General features: G+C 49.8%; 1 protein-coding gene across 6 annotated transcripts in view; it reads right to left on the bottom strand.

Annotated features, from left to right (window-relative positions):
• FLNB (filamin B) overlaps nt 1-23,951 on the bottom strand; it is a 148,268-nt gene that overhangs the window by 14,632 nt on the left and 109,685 nt on the right. For 2 of the 6 annotated variants that reach the window (XM_056128970.1, XM_056128973.1), the window contains 14 exons: nt 23,474-23,663; nt 20,894-21,141; nt 18,106-18,177; nt 17,297-17,399; nt 16,458-16,598; nt 11,473-11,601; nt 10,123-10,296; nt 9,200-9,358; nt 8,728-8,931; nt 7,635-7,787; nt 7,409-7,531; nt 3,773-4,039; nt 2,595-2,732; nt 1,011-1,126 (listed from right to left, as the gene is read on the bottom strand). In XM_056128970.1, the coding sequence (XP_055984945.1) occupies nt 1,011-1,126; nt 2,595-2,732; nt 3,773-4,039; nt 7,409-7,531; nt 7,635-7,787; nt 8,728-8,931; nt 9,200-9,358; nt 10,123-10,296; nt 11,473-11,601; nt 16,458-16,598; nt 17,297-17,399; nt 18,106-18,177; nt 20,894-21,141; nt 23,474-23,663 (2,217 nt within the window). The remainder of the gene's footprint in view (nt 1-1,010; nt 1,127-2,594; nt 2,733-3,772; nt 4,040-7,408; nt 7,532-7,634; nt 7,788-8,727; nt 8,932-9,199; nt 9,359-10,122; nt 10,297-11,472; nt 11,602-16,457; nt 16,599-17,296; nt 17,400-18,105; nt 18,178-20,893; nt 21,142-23,473; nt 23,664-23,951) is intronic. The other 4 variants (XM_056128971.1, XM_056128974.1, XM_056128972.1 and 1 more) reach the window with 2 other exon arrangements.

Raw genomic sequence — 23,951 nt, 5'->3', positions numbered from 1 at the left:
CTGGGTGGGAAGCTCGAGGCTGTTGGAATCCCTTTGGACTAGGAGTCATATTTGGGGATTCTGATGCGCTTCCATGCTGACTTCCTACTGCTGACTCAATCGGAGGCCCCGCCAGTTTTGGGATGTCCTAGAGAAAACACTCAGATGGGTTCCCAACGGTTGTTACTTTAAGACAAAGAAAAGCCTTTCCTGACATCCCAATAGGTGGCACTATGTCATAACATTCCACAATGCCAGAGTGGGTGAAGGAGGCAACAGGAAGGTGAACTCGAGCCTCAAGGACTCCGTGGCCCCTCGGGGAGCCGTAAGTTCTCTGCACCTCAGATTCTCCATCTTTAAAATGGGGACAAGAGAAACTTACAAATCTCCCTATTGTTGGGGTTAGTGAGGTTACACTGAGGTAGTTCTTAACATGGCACCTCACTTAAGTAAATCATCAAAAAATAAATCCCAATGGACTCTTTTGGGGTCACATCAGGTGACACCCAGGGCTTCTCCTGGCCTGGTTATCAGGGTTTAGGCACAATGGCTCAGAGGTTGGTCGCTGCCAACAGTGCTTGGGGGGTTATGTGGAGCTGGGGATCGAACCTGGGCCTCCCACATGCAAAGCATGTGCCCAGCCCTGGGAACCATCTTCCCACCCACAGTTCGCTTTCTTGAGGTAACGGAAGCCAGTAAGAACAGGGGAAAAACATCACTGGGCTGTTAGTTTTTTGTTTGCTTTCTTTTGAGAGCTTTCCTTATCCATAAATGATTAACAGGCCTCCTTTGTTTCCCCTGAATAAATAGTTCAAAAACCAAACATGTCCATAAACACAGAGGTGTTCTGTTGACTGGCTCTGTGCGTGCCCCAACTCTCTCCAGTGTGCGGGGAGCTGACTGTGGCAGGAAGTGACTCGGCCACTGGCAGCACCTAGCCATGGCCTTGGGGAAGATTGACGTGGCCTCAGGAGTCGGGCTCGCACTGGTCAGCCTGTGGCCAAGCAGAGGGATGTTTCCTTGCGTCTCACCTGAAGGCTCATAACAGTGAGGCGGCGGGCGTCGTCCGAGGGGGCGATGATAGGCACCAAGTAGGGACTCTCCGGGATGTGCTCATCGTTGAACTTGATAGACACCTCATAGTTACCTGTGAGGACAGGAGCAATGCCATCATTTCAGACACTTGAGTGTGGCCTCCCTCCAGTCTAAAGGCTAAATTGCCTTCATGAGACCTGCCCCCTTTATGGTTGACCAGTTCGGGGCACTCACCTGGATGGAACTGGCCAACCTGATTTTTCAGTTGGGCAAAGACAGACATATTCTCAACTTGGGCCCTCCCTCCACCTACCACCCAGGGTCTGCATAAGAATTCAGGTTAAAAAAAAGTTGAATGCAGTAACTATGACACATTAATTTCCACTTAAAGTTGAAACTGTAGCATTTGCTTTCTTTAGAAATGGTCACAAGAAATCATAGTAAATACTTGGAAGTACTTGTCACCACCAAAAATATCAGATATTGTATGTCACTTTATATTTTTTTCTATATCTGGACATATCATTGACACTTAACACTTTCAAAATTAAAGTAGTTAACTGACATCAAAATCTGGTAATTTAACATATTAACGAAAATGTTCACACAGTGCGATGCTAAAATCATTTCTTTCAGATTTGGACAGGATAACTACATTTTAATACAACTTGTTTCCTTTACACTTTAATATACCTTATTTTATGTGCTTCAAAATACTGTCCTGAGAATGGTCCCTATAGGTCTCATTGGATGTCAAGGGGTCAATAGCCTCCTGTTTAAGGGCTAAGGAGAAGAATCAGAGGGCTGGAATATAGGTTTTTGCAGGTGGGAGGCCTAGGTTCAACCCCCTGGTACTGCATGGATGCCTGAGCACCAAGTCAGGAGTAACCCTCTCCATCATTGAGTGTGCCCCAAAACAAACAGAAATAAAAGAAATGTTTGGGGCTGCAGCAGCGATAACACAGAGGGTAGGGCATTTGCCTTGCATGCGGCCAACCCAGGTTTGATTCACAGCATCCCATGTGGTTCTCCAAGCACCGCCAGGAGTGATTCCTGAGTGCAGAGCCAGAAGTAATTCCTGAGCATCACCAGGTGTGACCCAAAAAGCAAAAAAAAAAAAGAAGAAGAAAAGAAATGTTTGAGTAAGCTCCCAATCTGAGGAAGCCATACCAGTCCCTGGCCAAGGGTGGGCGTAGAGACTGGCCGGTGTAGAGAAGGAAGAAAGGAACAAAAGTACAAAACACAGAAGCCAACAAAGAAGGGAAATGAGAAGAATTCCTGCTCCCAGCTAGGGCGACAGTCCAAAGCACTGCTTTGCATGTAAGAGCCCCAGGTTCAATCCCCACCCCTGGGAGTGACCCCTGAACACCAAGCCAGGTATAGCCCAAAAACCAAAAACAAGGAGAAAAAAAATATTCCTGCCTTTTTGAGGCCGGCTGGCTAGCCTCCTGCAATTTAATTTCTAGAATGCTCTCCAAGTGCCCTGCAGCATCCTGATTTACTTGAGCTAGCTTGACGAATTTCTATTCCAAACAAGCTACCCAGGCACAAAGAGGGAAAACTGGCCCTTGAGAACATACCAGGCTCCTGGACAATGTAAGACACACCACAGGATCCATTTTTATGATCATCAAATGTAATCTCGGCCTTGCTGGGGCCCTCCACGGCGATAGAGAGGCCCCCGGCGCCTGCTTCCCGCATCCAGATGCTGAATTCAGCTGAGACAGAGAAATACCTGGTCAGTGAGTGAGCTGGTGGGACCCTGCCCCCTTCTCCAGCCTTTTCTCTTCTTTGAACTCTGCACAGCCCCGAGAGAGGCGCGGCTAGACATTCCCAAGCCCCATTGGGCCTGACCAAAGATGGTGGGAAATCTGCCCCCCACTGAGGACACCCAAATCACATCAGAACAAGATGAGAAAGTTCCAGTTCAACCGGTCCATCTTCCCACCAACAACCACCTGTGACAGTTGGTTTTGTCGAGTTCTAGTGTGCTCTTTCAAGGTGCTTCTGAAATCACACCGCTCCCCTGAAACTCAGGACATGGAGCCCCACATTACAGAACCCAGGGAAATCCTCAGCCAGAAGCCTGTTGAATGTCAGGTGAGAATAGTTCCTGACCACTGAACCACAGCCTTGGGATGACCAGCTGTCACATGGACAAGGCCTTTGAGAACAGGAGGGTGCAGGCTGCTCCTGATTCCTTTCTCCAGTAATTCACCTGCCAAGGGCTGGAGCAGCCTGGCTGGCCTGTGGGAAGTCTGAGTTCAATTCCTTGGACCTTAGGGGCCGCTGAGCAGGGCCAGGTATGGCCCCAGGTTCCCCAAGAAGAAATAAATCCAATAAAATGAGTGATGTGGCACAAATACAAATTTGAAGCTAAGACCTACTCTGGCAGAATTCATTCCCTGGGACTTAGTAGTCCCGAAGGAAGGATTCAAAGATGGAGAACGACGTGATCATTAATAGTTACCATGGACCAATTTTCTGTGTTCTTAAAACTGAAGTTAGTACCTATGTCATAAGCAATGACATAGGCTCTGGGACTTCCCCAAAGTTCCACAATTCATATGAATAAAACTGGGATTCCAGTCAGGGCCTGCCGGCTCCAAAGTACTTTTTCTATCACCGAGTGGATCTATTCTTGTTACTGGACCACTGTTGATTTCTGTATCTTGGTATGTGTGTGGCATTAAGGAATGTGCCCCCAATCCACATACCCTCACACCCTGCAAAACAAGTTGTTTGTCCAGGACCTTACCTGGGACTCCTGCTTCTCCTCTCTCCAGGCCAGGGCCTCCTGCCCGGATCTGATGGGCACCCCCCTCGCCGAGTGGCCCCACAGTGAACCGGAAGGGGCTGCTGGGTACATGCTGGCCGCGGTACTTGACGCTGACTGTGTGCACACCCATTTCCAGGGGCACAAAGCGGACACAGTGTGAGTTCTTCCCCATAGGTACAATTTCCGCATCGGTCACGTGGCCAGAGGGACTGGTGACTTGGGCTGACATGTCACCGCCGTCGATTTCTGAAAGGGGCAGGAAGTGGTGGTGAGGAGAAGGTGCAGGGTGCACCGGCACAGGTAGGGTAAGCGGCAGTGGGTAAGGCGGGTGCAGCCTGGCTGTGACTCGGTTCCTCCCATTCGGGCCAACACTGGCCTTCCTCATGGCCTCCAATCTCTGGGCAGCTGTGGCCAGAGGCAGTGACCAGGTCCCTCCCCACACCACCAGTGCAGAGAACATTCTCGTGCCATTGACACCTCTCGCCTCACTGAGGACTCTGACGGCCTTCCTGGCGGGAGCTGAGTTAGTCCTTGCAGTGACACTGCTGTGGAATTACAGCAGGTAAATCAAATCTCTGACAACCTCGGTGCTTCCAGGCTGAATGTGCCAAGTGGCCACTAGCCAGCCATGCTTCCTTGGGGCTCCTTTCCACAGACTGGTGAGGGTGAAAAACCAGAAGCAATCATTTCTCATTGTTAAGAAGCTTTGGCTCTTAGGCAATAACACAAAGCACATTTAGAAAACATAGTGAACACAGATCTGTCCCAATGCCAAGGAAGAAAATCATGCGTGAGGCAAAGCTTTGAGCGAAACCCAGCTTGAGGGTCATGCTTTCAGAAAAGCGATGCCTTGGGTCACCAACTCCAGGGAGCTGGCCAGGTCTGCCCCATCTAAAGTGCTCATGCCATGCCAAAGACATGCTCGCACTGACTGGTGGAGATAGGCATGCTGCACCCAGTGGCCTGGTCGTGCCATCACCTACGGCCTGTGTGGAACTGCACTCTCCAGCCCCACGGGACCTGGATGGAGCAGCTCATGACTCAGCCTGAAGACAAAGAAAGGAAGGGAGACTGAAGACAGGGCCAGCCAGGTTCCTGGCGTCTGGCTTCTGAGGACATCTGGAATCTGTGAGTGGTCCCCCATTCTGACAAGAGAGAATCATTTAGGAGAAAAGGGGGAGAATGGGTCTCACGCTGTCATCTGGTACTATGGATCTGAAAGGGTCACAAAGAAGCCCAGAGAGGCTGGGGCTGGGTCTACATTGGTAGAACATGACCTGCCCAAACACTCCCACCTCCACCCTGCCTTCAGCGTTCAGAACTTTTTTTTTAAAGAACCAAGAGGGGTCAGAGCGATAGTACAGTGGGCAGGGCATCTGCCTTGCATGCGGACAACCCGGGTTCCATCTCCAGCATCTCATATAGTCCCTCCAGCATTGCCAAGAGGAATTCCTGAGCGCAGAGCCAGGAGTTACCCCTGAGTATAGCTGGGTATAACCCCCAAACAAACAAAACAAAACAGAAAAGAAGCAAGAGCCTGGAGAGATGAACAATTTTTGAACCAACACCTGAGCCCAGTGGTCAGGGCTAACTCCTGTTCTCTGCTCAGGGATCATTCCTGGTGGTGCTTGGGGCACATCTGTAGTGCCAGAGATCCAACTGGGATCAGCTGTGCACAAGGCCTTATCATCCCCCCCCTTCCACCCCCTGTACTATCTGACTATCTGTCCAACAAATCCAGGAGAGATTTAAGAGAAAGGATAAGAGCATATGTCACAAGTTCCTTGAGAATAGGCAAAGGGGGTGGGGGCAGAATAATTTGTAAACTGAGTACTAGAAAGCAAATAACCATCTCACAAATCATCAAAGATATGAAACCAGCATATCCTTCCATCAGATTGGTTGAAGTGAGAATATAAGACGTTTTCCTAAAACATAAAAAGCAATTATTGGCCAAAATATTGGGGGACAGGCAAGGATAAATATGAAAGATGCTGCTCCCATTCTCCTCCAAAGGGAGTTAGAAGTTAGAGTCACTGTCACTGTCCTCCCGTTGTCGATTTGCTCAAGCGGGCCCAGTAACATCTCCATTGTGAGACTTTTTTCTTACTGTGTTTGGCATATCGAATACGTCACGGGGAGCTTGCCAGGCTTTGCCTTGCGGGCGAGATATTCTTGGTAGCTTGCCGGGCTCTCCGAGAGGGGCGGAGGAATCAAACCCGGCTCGGCTGGGCCGGCTGCGTGCAAGGCAAACGCTCTACCGCTGTGCTATCGCTCCAGCCCAGAAGTTAGAGTAGGAACAGAAATTTATTAGGGGACATGTTCTGGGTTGCTAGGGGCTGCCTGTCTCCTAGGAGCCATTTATGGCAGGGACAACAGAAGCACAAACCCTCAGTCGTGAGTCCTGGCTGCCATGGTGGGAGGCTGGACAGATTCACTTTCATCCCCTGAGCAGGGATTCAGAACTTAGTGCAGGTCCTGGAATGCCTCGCACAGTGCTGGGAGGGACCCAGAGAAACACCTGATGTGTATTTATTGGTCCAGCAGTTCCACGTCTGAGTGTCTGTCAATGTGAGAACAGCCTGAGCATACAGGGCACTGTCTCGAAGCACAGATGAGGAGGCGAGGGTTCTGCTGAGCTAGAACCCCTTAAGGTCCTCTGAACCCGCAGGAAATAAGCCCAAAACCAAAAAATAAGGAAAGAGAGAAGGAAATGAATGTGCGAAAATGAAGACCACTCTGGGGAAGGCGGGCATTTAAGAGGCTGGTGAGAGTGGAACCTTCTGTTGTGCAAAGGTCCCCAGCACACAGTCCTGAGAAGCACCTGTGAATCAGGAGACGGAGCCACGGGCCTTCATGAGGCTGAGGCACCTGGGCCCTGACACTGGCTCCAGCATGAGTCACACCCTCCCTGGGGTGTGTGTGGGGGATGGACCCTCTGCAATGACCTTTGTTGAGTTCCACCACTTTCCACACACCTGAGTGGCCCACCCTGTATCTATCTGTCCAGGAAGAACCCACGGAGCAGGCCGAGGAGGTAGAAGAGGTGTGACTCGTTAGCCAAGAGGAGACCCACAGTGTCAGAAAAACACCCGCCACAGCCCCCTCACCACTGCACTCCATCAGAAGACACGGCCAGTTTCTGTCCGGGGAAATCTATAAAGTAGGACAAGGGCTGACTTCTAGGTGGAAGGCCCCCCACTCCCCTCTCCCAGTGCGGGCTCCTGGAGGGGGCATCCCAGCAGACAGTGGCCTCGATGGGAGGGCTGGCTCCCTGGGGCACAGGGGGAAAGTGGGTCTCACGTTGTTATCTGGTATCATCACTAGTCTCCCAACCCAGCCCTCACTGTGACGTGGCAGGTGAGAGAGATGACTGGCACCGAGACACCACCAGGCTGGCCCTACCCGGGAACTCGCAGAGGCAGATTGTAAATCCAAATCTACAGCCCTGTCTGTCCGCCCCTTCCCCCAGGGGTCCTAATAAAGGTATTTTCGGTTGGAAGAAGAAAATGGTGTCAGATAAACAGTTCCTCGACCTGTAAAGAGATGATGAAACAACCCCCCCCCACCCATGCAGGCGGATACAGGCTGTGGTGCCTGCTGCCCAGTGCTCACCTGGGATTTTCAGATTCAGGTCGCAGATGCTCCCAACAGTGGCGACAGACGGGGCCCGGCTGGTCCGGGTGATGCTCTCCTTAACTCTTCCCTCCCCGCTGATCTTCACGGTGAATGGGCTCCCTGAAAGAAGCGAGAAGACCCTCAGGAGCAGTCCGGAGACCCCCACGTGGCATCGCACAGTGCCAGACAACAGATGGTCAGGGCAGCGGGCAACCAGGCCTACCGGGCACATGCTCGTCAGCGAATTTGGTAGAGACGATGTAGACCCCGGGCACCGTGGGGAAGTAGGAGACCTTGCAGGTACCGTCTTCCAGGTCCTCCGTCTGGATGTCCACCTTGCTGGGGCCCTCCACCGCCAAAGATATGCCGCCATAACCTGTCCCACAGAAGTCCCATTGGACAGCAGCTCCACACAGAGGAGGAAAGTCAGCTGCTAAGGTGGGCTTAGGGGGGGTTCTCTCCAGACAGCAGGGGAGAGGAAAGGCCTATCAGCCCCGGGGGAGGGCGCGGAAGGGAAGCAGAGCACAGAACCCTGTTCTCCTGGAATTCCCTTCGTGCCCTCGAGGGCATAGAGCCTGCATGAGTTGCCGAATACGACACTGCCCACTGAGCAGGAACTGCAAGCACCGACTTGGGGTCTAGCCGCAGGCCCCAGAGTTTGGAATCTGAAACTATACCCAACTAGAGCAAGCATGGAAAAAGCTCAAGGTGAGGTGGAAGAGCAGGGGGAATCCGTGGAGATCATCTGCCCAGCAGAACCAGAACCTTGCCAAGCCCCTGCCCCAGGAGAATGCATCTATTTTCAGGCCAGTCGGACACTGTGAGAGAGTGACTGTTTGGGGTCATCTAACAAGGCAGAGGAAGGTGATGCTGGGATGCCAGCCTCCCTCAGACCATCTCAAGAAGGGAATGGGAGAGGTCTCATGTCCACAAAAGCACTGCAAAGTGGAACATGATCTTTGGTCAGTTGACCCAACATTCTTTGTGTGGGGCGAGCCCAGGAAACCCAAGGCAGTGCAGCCAATGGCAGGGGTACAGGTGCTGACACTGGGTCTGTGGATTGTTGTGGCTCTGAGCTCCAATGCGTGAAGAGCTCGAGCCACATGAGCCTGTTTTGGTTCTTTGTTGTTTATGTCGAGAATACAAAGATACTACATCATCAAGGGGCATGAGGTCTAATGTCAGTGCAGGAAGAATCATGTCAGCCTGAAGGATGCTCACAAAGAAAATGGAGCTGGTAGGATGCAAAGATGAAGCCACTTGGACAAAAAGTTCCTGAAAGTGCTGAGCTTTGCCCCAAGACCACCCCTTCTGACCTGCATCCCTTGTGTCCACAATGAATTCGGACATCTCAAAAGTTCGGCCTTCTGACAGGCCACGGCCATAGACTTTGGCTCTGCGGGCATCCCCAATCTCGGACTGGACCACCATGATGGAGACGGGGCTGTTAGCCACGTGGTTGCCGTTCTTCTTGATGCTGACCAGGTGTTCACCCACCTCCCGGGGGATGAAGGAGATGCCTGTAGAGGTGAGACAAGGGAATGAAGAGAGGGCATGGAAAGGGAATACACTCAGAAGAAAAGGAAGATGACTTTCGTCCTGGCTTTGCAGGAGCCCAAGTGTTCAGGACACGGGTCAGCATCAAAACACAGGCATGACCTTGGTGCATGCATGTGAGACAATGGGTTTTCCCAACATACGCCACTGTGGACCCCATTTCCAGGACAAAACTGAGAAGTCCCTGAATTCCCACCCAAGATGTCGCAGCTCCAGCCAAGCAGATCTCACCGATGTGGTTATTGGGCAGCCTCTTCAGGATACAGGGCTCGTCTCGGCCAGACGGAGCCTTGATGCTGGCTGTCAGCGTGCTGAGGTCTGTCTCGCTGATGTCAAGCAGGAAGTCGGCGGCAGAGCCCAATTTCACCTGGGAGCAGCGCCTGCTGTCATCTAGAAAACACCCCCCAACAGGGCGTCTGTTACATGGTTCACCCCAGCTCCGGGGCCCTTACTCCACAAGCTGTTTACAGATGAACAGCCAAGAGGGCATCACCCAAAGTTTAGTGAAAAAAATGGGGTCAGCTGCAGGCAAGGTAAGTGCCCTAGCTAGGGTACTATCTCTCCAGTCCCTAAGACAGTTTTTAAAGTTGTCTTTGGTAGTGAGAGGCACCTGCCTGATCTCCCCTGGGGCCTTTCTTGGGTAAATACTCAGGTTCCACACAGGATGGCTGTTGGCTGCTTCTGATGTAGGTCTGAACAACCTGGCTCACAGCTTAGGGACCTTAATAACCCACTGAGAGCGGAATCTGATAGCAGCGAGGAAGACAGGCCAAGAACATGGGCTCTGATCTGGATAACGTCCATCGAAGCCTGGACGACTCCTTGTGAACTTCACTGAGCCTCTGTGGGGAAGAATCCCTCCAGGAGTAAGGCTGAAGGGCATATCTAAGTCCATTTCATTCATCCAATAAGTGTCACTGGTTGTGACTACAGAGCCTGCTACTTACAGGCTGTCACCTGAAGGGCAGAGATTAATGCAAATGATGTGCTTAATTTTCCTTAGATTATCAGCTGGGGGGAAAAGTGAGTGCACCTGAGGTGGGTTTTATGCCCCAAGGTCTTCCTCAAGGAAGATTCCTCTGGGAAACCTCTACTCTAGATGTCTAGTCTGTGACTCTGGGTCTGAAAGGCTCCCCGCAAGCCAGGTCTCTTACCTGTGATCTTGGCAGTGAAGGGGCTGCCTGGGATGTGCTTGTCATTGTACTTGACCAGAATGCTGTAGTCTCCTGGAAGAGTGGGCAGGTAGGTCACCGTGCATGTGCCATCTTTGTTGTCAATGCAGCTGATCTCGGCCTTTGAGGGCCCCTCGATCGCCAAGTCCAGGCCCCCTGTGAAGAGAAGCAGGGAGAGCTAAGGACAGTTTATTTCCTCAGCGATCATCCAGGGCAGCCCACATGCAGGGATTGTCAGGCTGACATTTGCCCTGTGAGTGGAGGACAAGGGGTGGTTACCAGAACAAAGTGATTAACAAGGTGAATGACCCACTCAGAATCCACACCCGCACTTAACTTCTCCACCAGCAACCATAAAGATCTCGCTACTATTCCAGATACGTGAGTGACAAGAGGGAGCATGGGGTGTTAATCATACACACAGGGAACAGGGTCCCACAGACTGTTAGCTGGCCACACACCAAATGCCTAATGAAAAATCCCATTAGATGCACAGTTTGAGAAGTTGTCATGGGGGTACCAGAGCAATCGTACAGTGGGTTGGGCACTTTCTTTGCACACAGCTGACCCAGGTTCAATTGCTAGCATCCCAGATGGTCGCTGGTGCACCACCAAGAGTGATGCCTGAGCACAGAGCCAGTAGTAACTCCTGAGCATTGACAGGCATGGCCCCCAAACAAAAAACAACAAAAGAAACCATAATGAAGACAAGGGGCCTGGGCACAGGGCTTTGTCTAGCATGGGCTGTTCAATAATTCACAGCATGCTTCAGATTTACGAACATACGCCAAAAGTACAAAGAAAAGCATAGGGGCTGGAGCACTAGCACAACGGGCAGGGTGTCTGCCTTGCATGTGGCCAACCCAGGCCAACGAGGCGATCCCAGCATCCCATATGATCCTGAGCACTGCCAGGAGTGATTCCTGGGTGCAGAGCCAGGAGTGACCCCTGTGCATCACCGGGTGTGACCCAAAAATTAAAAAAAAAAAGTCATAAACCAAACACATTTAGATTTCAGGGAAGCCACAAAAACAAACCAACCAACCAACAAACAAACTCTACTTCATAATAGGAATCCCATTTCAATAAAAAAAACAAAAACATAAAGGACTTGAGAAATTTGCTCAAAGTCAAAAACATACATGTAAGATTTATTAAGAGAAAACAGAAGGTAAATACTATCATTCAACAACCATATTTTAAAATGCTATTCTGAGCTGTGTCCAAATGAAGGTCCAAAGCCTCGAAGCACGTAATACGTGCAGGCACATGTGTGCACACACACAAACACACAGAGACACACACATAGACACACACACACACACACACTACCTTCTCCTGCATCCTCAGTGACGATGGTGAAGGTGGCGGTCTTGTTGGCCACTCCGTACACCAGGCCCGGACCGTAGGCGGAGACACTCCCACTGTTGGGGTAGTTCACGTAGAACTGGAGTGGGCTCTCTGGGTTTGTAAAGAACAAAAGAAAACTGGGGCTCAGTGAGGGAGCAATGCATACCTGGTATGTCCTAACAATAGGCAGAAAACAAAGGTGGTTCTGCAGGAAGGCACCCAAGGTGGAGGTGGAGGTGCTGTTGAGAGTAGAGGGGACAATGCTGATCTTTTAGTCATTGTGCAAGAAAAACAGGCCCGAGGATGCCAGGGAGCTGAAACAAGGAACTCCAGCTCTACTGGAAGAAATACCTATGCAGAGTGGAGAAAAGAAGCGCATTTAAAGGGGGTCCTACTGGGGCTGGAGTAATAGCACAGTGGGTAGGGAGTTTGCCTTGCACACGGCTGACCCAGGTTCAATTCCCAGCATCCCATATGGTCTCCCAAGCACCGCCAGGAGTGATTTCTAAGTGCAGAGCCAGGTGTCACCCCTGAGCATCGACTGGGTGTGACCCAAAAAGAAAAAAAAAGGGGGGTCCTACTAGAGAGGCCCAGGGAAGAGGGACTTTTTTTGCCAGGCCTCTCCAAATCTAAGGTCCTGAGAGCCTGTCCCTGGACATCCATCTACAAGTTTTCCTCTGACCCACCTTTATTCCGAGCCCCAGGCAAATACTTCCATTGTCACAGTGATGGACACAAATTAGGAAAAAACTCTGCTGCCCCCAACAATGGTTGGGGTTGATGGTTGGCAGAAAACCATCAATCCACTCATGGTGGATCATTAAGATGGAGGGAGCTCTGTGCACTGACTTGCAAGGTTATGCAGAATGTGTCATACCAGAGAGAAAAAGGAAAATTGCTCTCTAATATCTGTACCATTATTCTCTTCTTTTGAAAACAGAACAAAAGTGTGTGCATGTTTGTAGAGACAAAGACAAACACTTGAAAAGAATGACAGGCAATAGAGGAAAGAGGAAAGGGAGAAAGTTTTTTTTTTTTTTTGCACGTTCTTTGCACCCACCTCTTTAGAATGTTTCAATAGAGGCAGGGGAAATATTTTTGCCTTAAACAAATATTATGTGCACGTAAACACATACACCAGAGCAAACATCAAACTGGGAGAAATATTTGCAACTCCTATCACAAAGAGCTGGTCTCTCCAATATTTAAACTGTTCCCCAACACTGATATAAAAAGAAGTCAGTGACCAAATAGAAAAGCTAGGCCACGGCCCAGTTTTCCAGTAGTTTGGCAGTCATACCCAAAAACTGCCCCCAGCCCATATAATCTCATCAACGGCCAAGATCCAGAGACTGTAAACTAAAGCTCCCGGAGAGAGCAATACAGAATGTCCTGACCCCGCCCTAGGTTATCTTCACCGGGGCACCTCGGAGGGGTGTGTTGAGTTTCCCTTCACACCCCAAGCAGAACCCGGCAGCCGAAAACCTCCAGAACCCAGCCACAGCCATGCTCAAGGCCACTCTCCACACTTTCGGAGGAAACTCACGCAAGAAGGAACCCACAGAGGAACCCAGCTTGGCAGTCACACCCACAAACTGCCTTCCCCATTCCCATTCCCCTTGCCCCCCACCCCCCAACCCCCATGCGCCCTGTAATCTCATCAATGGCCAAGATTCAAGAGACTATAAAATAAAGCTCCCTGAAGAGAGCTACGCAGAATCTCCTGACCCCACCCCAGGCTGTCTTCAACGGGGCCCCTCAGAGGGGTGCAGGTTGAGTTCCCCTCCCCACTCCAAGCAGAACCCTGGCAACCGAAAACCTCTAGAACCCAGCTGCAGCCATGCTCAAGGCCACTCTCCACACGCTTGAACGAGCCTCACCCATAAAAGAATCAGCAGAGGAACCAAGGTACGCGGGACCCGTGGCTGAGATCTCCAAGCCTGCTCGGATCTGGACTGGGCCTCTTTACCAGCTCCCCAGTTTTCCAGCAGCTTGGCAGTCACACCCACAAACTGCCCCCCAATGCCAGGTAATTTCATCAACCGCCAAGATCCAGAGATCATAAAATAAAGCTCCTAAGATCCAGAGATTATAAAACAAAGCTCCCGGAAGAGAGCTATGCAGAATCTCCTGACCCTGCCCCAGGCTGTCTTCACCAGGGCACCTGGAGGGGGGAGGGTTTAGTTTTCCTCCCCACCCCAAGCAGAGCCCGGGCAGCCTAAAACCTCCAGAACCCAACCGCAGCCATGTTCAAGTCACTCTCCACATGCTTGGAAGAGCCTCACGCATAAAGGAATCAGCAGAGGAACCAGGTATGTGGGACCCGTGGCTGAGATCTTCAAGCCTGCTCAGATCAGGACTGGGCCTCCTCCACCCAGATCCCCCCATTTTCCGGTAGCTTCGCAGTCATACCCACAAACTGCCTCTGGGGCCATGTAACCTCATCAACTGCTAAGATCCAGAGACTATAAAACAAAACTCCCAGAAAAAAAACGATGCAGTATTTCCTGCAGTGACTGGCTACACAACCTCTTATATTCTAGCCCACTGATGGACCTAAAGTAGCACACGTTTATTTGGTTTTACATACCTCTTGTCATCAATTATATACGGGTTTAAGTAGCTCCAGAATTAAAGACAACAACCTTCACACACTTCCCTCTTACTGTTGTGGGAAGATGCTCACTGGTGGGGTGGGTGTTTGAATATTATCTGTAATGAACTATTGTGAACTACTTTGTGACAATAAAATAAAAATCACACAAAAAAGAAAGAAAATAGGTCACAGACACAAATGCTAAGTTCATAGAAAAGGAAATGCAAATAGTACTTGAACATACAGAAAAGTTGCTCGATCTCATTCATGAGGGAGTACAAACAGAGTAACTCTGAGACGCTGTGTTGTCAACTGCCACTTGGCAACGGTCCACATACTGGAGAGCATATTTTACTAGCAATGCAGGTGTTCTCCAAGTTGCTGGGGAGGTGAACTGAAAGAGTCCCACAGGAGGGCGATTTAGCAAGAGCCGTCCAAAGGACCCAAGGTGTGTAGCTAGGCCAGGAAAGCCCTCCCAGCACGCAGACATGCCCTTTTTCAGGGGTCAGGTGGTGGGTGTGAAAGGATATTGAATGGCAGGACTAGCAATAGCAAAAGATTGGAAGTAAGCTCAATGCTCTCAAGAGAAGTAGTTAAATAAGTAACACACTGTAGCACTGTCCTCTTGTTGTTCATTGATTTGCTCGAGCAGGCACCAGTAACGTCTCTACTGTGAGACTTATTACTGTTTTTGGCATATTCAATACACCACAGGGAGCTTGCCAGGTTCTGTGGGCAGGATACTCTTGGTAGCTTGCTGGGCTCTCCGAGAGGGACGGAGGAATCGAACCTGGGCTGGCTGCATGCAAAGCAAATGTCCTACCTGCTGTGCTATCGCTCCAGCCTGGTTAAATAAGTAATAGCTTATTTAAATAAGTAATAGCTCATAAGTTAAATAAATAATAGCTCATCCACATGGTGGGGTATGGGGGAGTCGGGCTAGACCCAATGGTGCTCAGAGTTTACTCCTGACTCTGTTCAGGGATCATTCCTGGAGGTACTCAGGCAACCATATGTAATGCAAGGAACTGGACCAGGTCAGCTGCATACAAGGCAAGTGCCTTAACCCCTGTGCAATCTTTCCAGCCCAAAGACACCCCTTTTATTCAGATATGCAAGACTCCCCTGAATACAGTGCTGGAGATAAAGGGCAAGGAGAGAACTGTGGAGATCATGCTACTACATGTGTAAAAAGGTAGTTGTGGACGGGTGGGGGTTAAGCATCTCTATGTCCGTTTGTATATAAAGTTTTAAGAATATTCTGAAATTCAATAAAGGAAACTAAACAACATTAGTTCACATTCATATATCCCATGCATAAGAAAAAAACAATAAAAATGCAACATTACCTTGCATGCTCAATGCCTTGGCATCACCAAAACATTAGAAATGGAAAAAAAAGACAGGTTCAAGGAGAGAACAGATGGAAGATAAGAAACCATTTTTCACATCATTAAAATTTTTTTTTCTAGAGGCATTTTCCAGAGCTCAACTAGGCCTGGGCTAGTGGTACTTGGGCTTGTGGTCAGAGGCCCCTTGGGCCGCTAGCAGTTCTGGGGAGGACCTGGGTGACCCCGGGTAGTGGTGAGAGGGATCGTGTGGTGCTTGACATTGAACTCAAGGCTTTACACAAGCTAGACATGTTCTTCATCACTTGAGCCATCGCCGCAACCCCCATGGCATCCTGGCCGAGCCAAGTTCAAGTCCTCCACCCCTCTTAGAGAGCCCAGCAAGCTATCAAGAATATCTCGCCCGCATGGCAGAGCCTGGCAAGCTAGCTGTGATGTATTCAATATGCCAAACACAGTAACAACAAGTCTCACAATGGAGAGGTTACTAGGCCCGCTCGAGCAAATCAATGAACAACGGGAGGACAGTGCAGTGCTACAGTGGATGTGTTGCCTACTCAAGAGACTAAATTTAAACCAAGTTAAACAACCAGCAAAGAATTTTAAAAGGGATCGGAATAGCCATGCTGGTTGGAAGGCATGAAACTAGAGGTGGCTTTCCTCATCAGTACCATAATAAGACGATTCTTCTCAAAACCTCTTCTTCCAACCCTAAGGGTTCTGCAGGCCAGCCAGAAAGTGACTTGATGCACCTCGCACTTCCTTCCCGTTCACCCTCTGGCCACTCACAAGACAAACAAGTCTGGATTGCAGGGCCTATACCGGGAGCTGGTGCTGGGTTCCCCCAACCCTTCTGGAGCTGGGCTGGATCTGCTGGTTCATCAGGCTGTTTGATTTCACAGGCACTGCATTCCCACCACACAACAGCTGTCTGAACATCTGTACGCCTTCCAAATGCTTGAGATCCTGATCGTGGCATCCTGTGAGCTAGGCTGGCCAAGGGCCAGGCCAGTGCAACTCACCAGGGATGTGGCTGCCCATGTACTTGATGTGCATTTCATGGAGTCCAACCTCCGTGGGCGCGTAGCGGACGGTGACCGTGCCATCCTTGTTGTCCACGATCTCAGGTGCAGCTGTCTTCCCAGAAGGCATGTGCACCTCTCCTGTGGGGTGCAAGGAATTAGCGATGGGCCCATCAATAACTCCCCCTCAACCCCCTGGAGACTGAGAGCAGAGGCACAGGACATCTTCCAAAGGAACATTTTCAGCGCCAGGAACACTCCTGCTGCTGAAAATATCCAAGTCCCACACCAGAAAAATAGGAACGCTCGTTTTTACTTTGTCACGTTCTGCTTCTACAAAATGCAGCAGGCGGCTTGCAAGTAAAGTGCCTTCTGCCCCTGACAGACTGGATGCTCACCACACAGCTGCTTGTGGAGACCGCAAGGGTCAGAGGATCAACGAGCAAACTGTCCACTGAAGAGATGGTCAGTGAGGGCTATGAGAGAAAACAACTCTCATGCACTAGGCCTCGCTATCCATGTCCTGTCGGGGGCATGAGGGAAATAAGCAGCAGGCAAGGGGGTTGGGGGCAGGAGGAACGGGACGCTGCTGAGTCTAAACACCAAGGCTCTGAACCTGGGGAGCTCCCGGGGCTCTCTCAGAATGTCAGGCAAGTTACAAATGAACCACCTCTCTTGAGAAAGACGTAAACATGGAATATCCTATCATCTAAGGGGCTCCTGGAGTGAGACCTGGCTGTGCCGGGTTGAGGACCCGAGATGTTGGGTGGGGGTTGCAGGCATGTTCCCAAGAGCTGGTGCAGGGAAGGGGTGAAGCCAGCATTCACAACGGAGCTTACCAGTGATTTCCCCTTTCCTGACAGCAAACGGAATGACCAAGTCGAAGGGCTTAAATCCCAGCCCGTTCATGTCACTCACTGGGACATAGGCCTCTTCTGTGACCTGAAAACAGGAAGCAGTGGTCAAGCGGTAATGTGGACATGCGGGCTAGGAAAGCTACAGGGGGCAGAGCTGCTGGGAATTTTTGCAAGCCAGTGCAGCTGGGATTTGGGGACGTGTCTGCCCACGCAGGATGGGCTTGGTCTAAAGGGCAGCCCCAGGCCAGGAGCGGAACCCGAGGGGTTGGAGGCATCAAGCTGAAAAACCACAGCTAAAAAACACTCAGCAACTGGCTTGTAAACTTCCCAGCAGCGCCCACAGGAAGAGTGGGAAAGTGAGAGCAATGTCTGTGAGTCCCAAGAAGTTCCACGTGGAAAGGTTTAGTTGCTGTGGCCTGGAACAGAAGGTGCGTTTTTAAGTGGCAGAAGGCAGCAGCGGGTGGCTTTCCCCCCCTGACAGAACACGGCGGCTTGGAGAGCCAGCCGGGGGCTGGTGACAGCTTCCTGTCTTTCCCGCAGAACGCAAGACACACGGCGGGGAGCGTGATCACAGACACGATGGCTGACAATTCATGGAGCGTGGCGGACGACACGGGTGGGTTTTATCACAGAGAAAGCAGGATCATCGTGATGGCCCGATCAGCTGAGGACAAACCAATGACCAGGACACCCAGAGGCCTGAAGCAAGCCCCAGAAGCAGGTGCAGTTTTTCTGAAATGAAGGCTGAGTAAACATGGAAGTGCACAACAGGAAAAAATCCGAAAGTGTACCCAGGGCCTGAGTCCAGGGGGACATGCATTTACCGGTGCCTCCTCCACGGCCGTGACGTCCCCGTCTGTGGCCTGGTCAGTGGCAAATGGAGATTAGTTGGGAATCATGGGAGCGACAGGATCTCCTCACAGACCCTCTCACCTGAGTGCTCCCCCCGCCCCCACCTGCTGGACCACAGGCTGCAAACTGCTCCAGCGAGGCATCCTTTCCCACTACCTCTGAGAGAGGAAGGTGTGTCCCTCCCAGTGTCAAGCCCACAGGCCTTCTGAGAGTGTGACCTACTTCACTTCCAGTGAGCAGGTCGGTTAGGAAAAGGGGCAGGGAAGCCCACTGGTGAGTGCTGCTCGGGGCTCACCGGTGCCATTTGTGGAGTCACTGAGTGCACGTGGTGCAGGCGGCAGTCAGCGAAATGACATCAGTCAGTAGGGCTGGGAAGCTTCTACAGCAGTGTCGTGCCCGAGAGACAGGGGGGGTATCTGGGCACACGCTGGGGAGGCAGCAGGTCACAAAGCCACATGTGTGTCATGACCTGGGCCACAACCTGATGTGTCTCTAGGGCCAGCAGAGAAACTACCCCGGGCTGTCTCCAAGCACAGAACTGGGGAAAGGGTCTCTTGACTTAATGCATCTATAAAGTTGTTAATATCCCTAAAGTGTTGGTTTTGGGTTGGGGGCCACACCTGGCAGTGCTCGGGGACTACTCCTGGCTGGGTGTGTGGGCGACACTTCTAGCAGTGCTCGGGCAACCGGGTGGTGGTAGGGATCGAGCCCAGGACTCTCTCAGGCAAAGCCTATGCTCCGGCTCTTTGGGTTATCTCCCTGGCCCTAATCCTGACATCTTTATAAATTCATCTGGCAGTGAGTGCGGGAAGGTTTGGGGCCACACCCGGTGGAGCTCAGGGCTTACTCCTGGCTCTGTGCTCACAATCACTCCTGGACCACAGGTAGTGCTGAAGATCAAAAGAGGATTTGCTGTATGCAAGACCTTAATCCATGAACTATCTCTCTGGCCCCTAAGATCACGGGAGGGATCCCCTCTTGGTACCCTCTAGACAGTGACACATCACTGGCAGGAAGACCTTCCCATGGCTACACATTAATCTTTGATCCAGTACTACTCAGGGTGGGAGAGAGGCTGCTGATCACATTTCATTTGTTTAGCTGAATCAGTGGCTGGTTCTCAGGACACCTATTGTGGAAGTGGAAGTGGGTGTTCAGGAGTCTCTGGCCTTCAGTCTTTCGAAGGAGGCAGAGAATCCCCCACCAGATGCCACTGAACAGAAGCCAGTCCATTCAGGTGCCGGTGGTGAGGGCAGGGGCAGTCTTTTTGCCATTAGCAGTGGTCAGGGGGCAGAGAGTCCACACAGAGGATCTTCAGTGTGTTTTCCAGAGCTCAGAGGATGCCTCGTGAACTTGGTGGTCCCTGTTTCAGATCTCTGATGTACCCACTAAAATAACCCTGGGTATTTTCACACTCATGTTCTCCATCAGCCCCTTCTTGGTGGTTTCTGAACGCATAGCACTGCCTGGGGCCTGCTCTTCCAGGCTGCTCAATTCTATCCAACCAGACAAAGTCCAGTGGGGTTCAGATCAGCTTTGTAAAACTACAGCAGTTGTCTACATTGTCTATAATAAGGACATAAACCGTCTAGCTGCCTTTCCTTTTTGCCTGAAGGAGAGAAAGATTCCCAAATGAACACTGTCAAAAGTTGACAAGTGTTTATATCCTTGAGACATAAAAGCCTCCAGACCTTTGGCCCAATGTTTACATATAAACAAATATCTATGGAAAAGGGAAAACAGAAACTACAGCAGATTATAGACTGGAAGACAGACTGGGGCTTCTGTTTGGAATAGAGTCTTTTTCTGTATTCTTCTTTGCTGCATGCAATAAAATCATTAGAAGGGGTTTCATAGACTGTGCAAAGGACCAGATCGTGAAGCTGATCAGTGTTTTTTGACCTGTGAACTCTGTGGTCAATGAAGCAGCTGCTAAGGCCTCAAATTATTATCCGTACAGGGCAGGCCTGATGGACTCAGCACACCTAGTCTGATCCCTGTTCCTACACCTCATTTGTAAAAGGGATTAACCATGCTTCATTTGGAGGGCAGAATGAGGGAGCAATCCTATGGATTCTAACCCCTTCCCTGGCTAAAGAACCTTAATATTAAGAGAAAGATCTAAAAGTCACTTTGGTTTGAGAATTCTAAGAGTCTAGCTATTACCTGGCCCAGACGTTAGTCTAGTGGTTTCCTTTTATTCTCGTTGCTCCTAGCCTCAAACATAAGCTATTCCCTTGTCACATGCAAAATCTGAATCTTCCTAAAACACAATTGGAGGTACTCTGAGTCCTGGGATACCAGTTAAGTTTTTAGACAAAGCAGAAACTAGAAATTTCTCTCCTCCAGCCCTGGAGATGGGAGAGAAGAAGAACTAGCCAAATAAAAAATTCTGCTGTCTTTCTCATAAGTATATTTTTGTCAAAGTATACATTTTTGAACTGGGCTTAGGCCAGCCAGAACCCTGCCTAAGACTTTAGCAGAACACATACTTTCGTGATCTATATGAGTCCTCTAGCGTACTGAAATTTAAAAGTCTTTCTGGAAATTATTCTAGGACTCTACAAGGTCATGGCTGATTAAGGAAGAAAAAAATTTAAGTGAATAAAACAAAAACCAAAAAAAAAAAAAAAAAGAAAAAAAGTAATGTCCTAGCCAGGTTTTAACAAATGGTAGCTGTATTGGTTTTGCTGTTAAGGGTGTGCTCTTGAAAGAAACTCTCCTTACCATGACTGTGAAGGGACTGTTGGGAATATCAACACCGCCAAAGCGCACGTAGATGACATAGGTGCCCGGCTTGGCAGCGGTGTAGAAAATGTCATAGGTGCCATCCTCATTCTCAATGACATCAGCCTCGGCCTCGGTACCGTCGGGGGTTAGAACTGTGCATGTCACCTTTCCCTTTCCAGCAGTCTTGGCGTCAACCACAAAGCCCACTTCCTCACCGGTTTTCACATTGGGGGCGATGCCAGGTCCTGGAGACAAATGCAAAAGGGGAGAATGGAAGCCCGGCAACAAAGCACCTTCATCTGGGTTGTATCTACGGAGAGACTTCCGTAGTCTCTACACAGGAGGCTGACTCCGAAGTGAGGTGGGGAAGGATGCTCAAGGGAGCACAAAATCCACTGATATTAAGGAGAATCTGCAAGCTCTCAGGACCAATCAAATTTGAGACCTGGTTTGCAGGCATTCGAGGGGAGCGAAAGTCCAGCCTTCATTAGCAAACATACCCTGGGCCTTTTCTTAAGCGCGGGTATACAGAGGGTGAATAAAACCCAGCCACTGCTCTTAAGATGTACATGATCTAACAGATGGATGAAAACTGGACACAGGAATCCAGTCCAGCCTGCTGTGGAAATGCTGAGGGAGCCGTAAGTCATAGGAACTGTAACAGGTCATCAGAAACGCGTGCTGCAGCACTTCTACATGAGAAACGTTAAGGATTCATACCTCAGGGTTGTCACATTGGCACAGGGCTTCCTGAGAAAGGGGGAGTGGCTGAATTCTGAAGGAAGTGTTCTCTTAGCTAGGGGAGACATAAAGTCTCTGCCCTCAAACAATGATCAGTTTCTCTCCTCTCTCTCTCTCTCTCTCTCTCTCTCTCTCTCTTGTGCATATACACTCGTTTCATAGGATCCACACAGGATCCCAGAGTGTAGGAAAGTGTGAAGGCACATTGGCAAGACTGCTCAGAACATGTTCAGACAATGGGCAGAGGAAAACCAGTCTGTGGAAGGCCTAGAATGACACAGTTAGAGGTGTGGCCTCTGGGAGCCCCTGAGAAAGCAGAGCTTTCTGCCTGAGCTCAGGAAGTGAACAGGGCCCAATATCCAAGGAGGGTGTCCCATTCAGTATTACCATGCCCTTGGTCAGCAAAGGGAATCACTGTCCCAGGTTCAGACTAGACCTTGGAAATGGCAGCCTGACCAGTGTTTCAAAATGGACCCAGGTTTGCAACAGGGAGCTCAAAAGGGCCAACGGGAACAATGAACAAGCCTGCCCTGGAAGCCAGAAGACTCTCTCCATCCAGAGGAATAAGACAAGATGTAAAATAGAACTCACTGAGGTGGATCACTGTTTAGTTTTATTTAGGAAGAAGCATATTTATTTAAAGACGGGGAATTTTTATTTTTGCTTTTGTGCCAAATCTACAGGTCCTCAGGGGTTACTCCTGGCTCTGCACTCAGGAATCACTCCTGCTTGGGGGACCCTATGAGATGCCAGGGATCAAACCTAGGTCAGCCGTATGCAAGGCAAATACCCTACTTGCTGACCTATCACTCTGGCCCCAAGATGGGGCATTTTGTTTTGAAAACTGCTTGAACAGCAACGAAGTTGCAAGAGTTGTTCATACAAATTGAGGGACCTGCTAGAGTGGGATTACAGTGGGTAGGACATCTGCCTTGCATGTGGCTGTCCTGGGTTTCATCTCCGACATCCCATAGGGTCCCCCAAGCACTACCAGGAGTGATTCCTGAGTGCAGAGCCAGGACTAGCTCCCAAGTATTGCTAGGTATAGATGCGAAAAGCAAAAATGAAACAAACAAACAAACAAACCCAGAAATTGAGGGACCCAGGCAATATCTATTGTGTGTCTTAGGTCTTAAACTGTGGGACATGACCCCTTAAGGGGCTGCTAACTAAATGTGGAGCTCATAAACAATCTGGCAAGAAGAAAAGTTCTGAACATACAATAGCCAAAAATTAATTCAAAATCAGCTATGTTATGAATCCTAGGTGTTTCCGGCAGTGTCCACCCATATTGCATTTCCAGGGCAAAGAGGGGTTGCAAGTTTAAAAGCCTATCTAGATAATGAAGGAACTGTGAGTGCTCAAATATTCATGGAAAATTCCTGAGAGACATAAGTCTCAAGTGTTGAGGGGAAAGCTTAGATTCTTCAATGTGTTTCTTTAATGCTGACCTGAAATGCTCTTGAATAAATCTTGAATATCTAACTCAAGAAAGGTTCCAAATGTTGCTTTTCACAGGAGCAGCCATCAGAGTAGATTTCAACAAATGCACCCACTTCAAACATCACATAATAATAGCTTCCCTGGGCCCAGCACCCTGCTAGGCACTTTTGATACTGACCTCACCTAACTTTTGCAATAACCCTGTGAAACAGTCTCTGATCTTTAGAAGAGCATCTTGAATTGAAATGGTATCAAGCAAGATCTTCCATCTCAGTCTGACAGAAACTCAGAGTGGTTGGGCATTTGCCTGGATCACACAGTAAAGGGTTAGCACCAGACTTTCTAAGTCCCCATTCCACAAAGCACATGCTTCTCACCATGATCTGCACTCACCTGTAGCCAGGCACTTGCTGGCATCACCTGTCTGCGTGGCCCGAATGCGGTAGGGGGAGAGCGGGATGTCATCTCCTCCATAGGTGACACCGATCATATAGCGTCCAGTCTTATCAGGGATGTAGGTGACGGAGTATGTGCCATCTTTATTGTCATGGACAATGGCTCTTTTCGGTTTCCCCTCTTGGTCCTGTGGATCACAGAGATATGTTACTTAGAACGTGATCATCAAGATGCAGAAACTATCCCTGGAAAACTTGAACAATTAGTGCCTGTATCAGTACTATTGGCTTCAGACAATCTCAGTTTTGGGGGGGCAGAGAGAAAAAGATGATCAGATACTTTTAGCAATATAAAGGGTGAAGTGGATTTTTATAATTGTTTACTGTTAAGTAAACAAATGCCGCTTTAGTTCTCATTCCATTGAAGTGTCAGGGGGGCAAAGGACAGAGGGTCCTGCTCATACAGGCACGCTGCT

Source organism: Sorex fumeus, unplaced genomic scaffold, assembly GCF_029834395.1.
Source record: "Sorex fumeus unplaced genomic scaffold, SorFum_2.1 ptg000072l, whole genome shotgun sequence".
Classification (NCBI taxonomy): domain Eukaryota; kingdom Metazoa; phylum Chordata; class Mammalia; order Eulipotyphla; family Soricidae; genus Sorex; species Sorex fumeus.
This window is presented reverse-complemented; position numbering and strand designations above follow the sequence as displayed.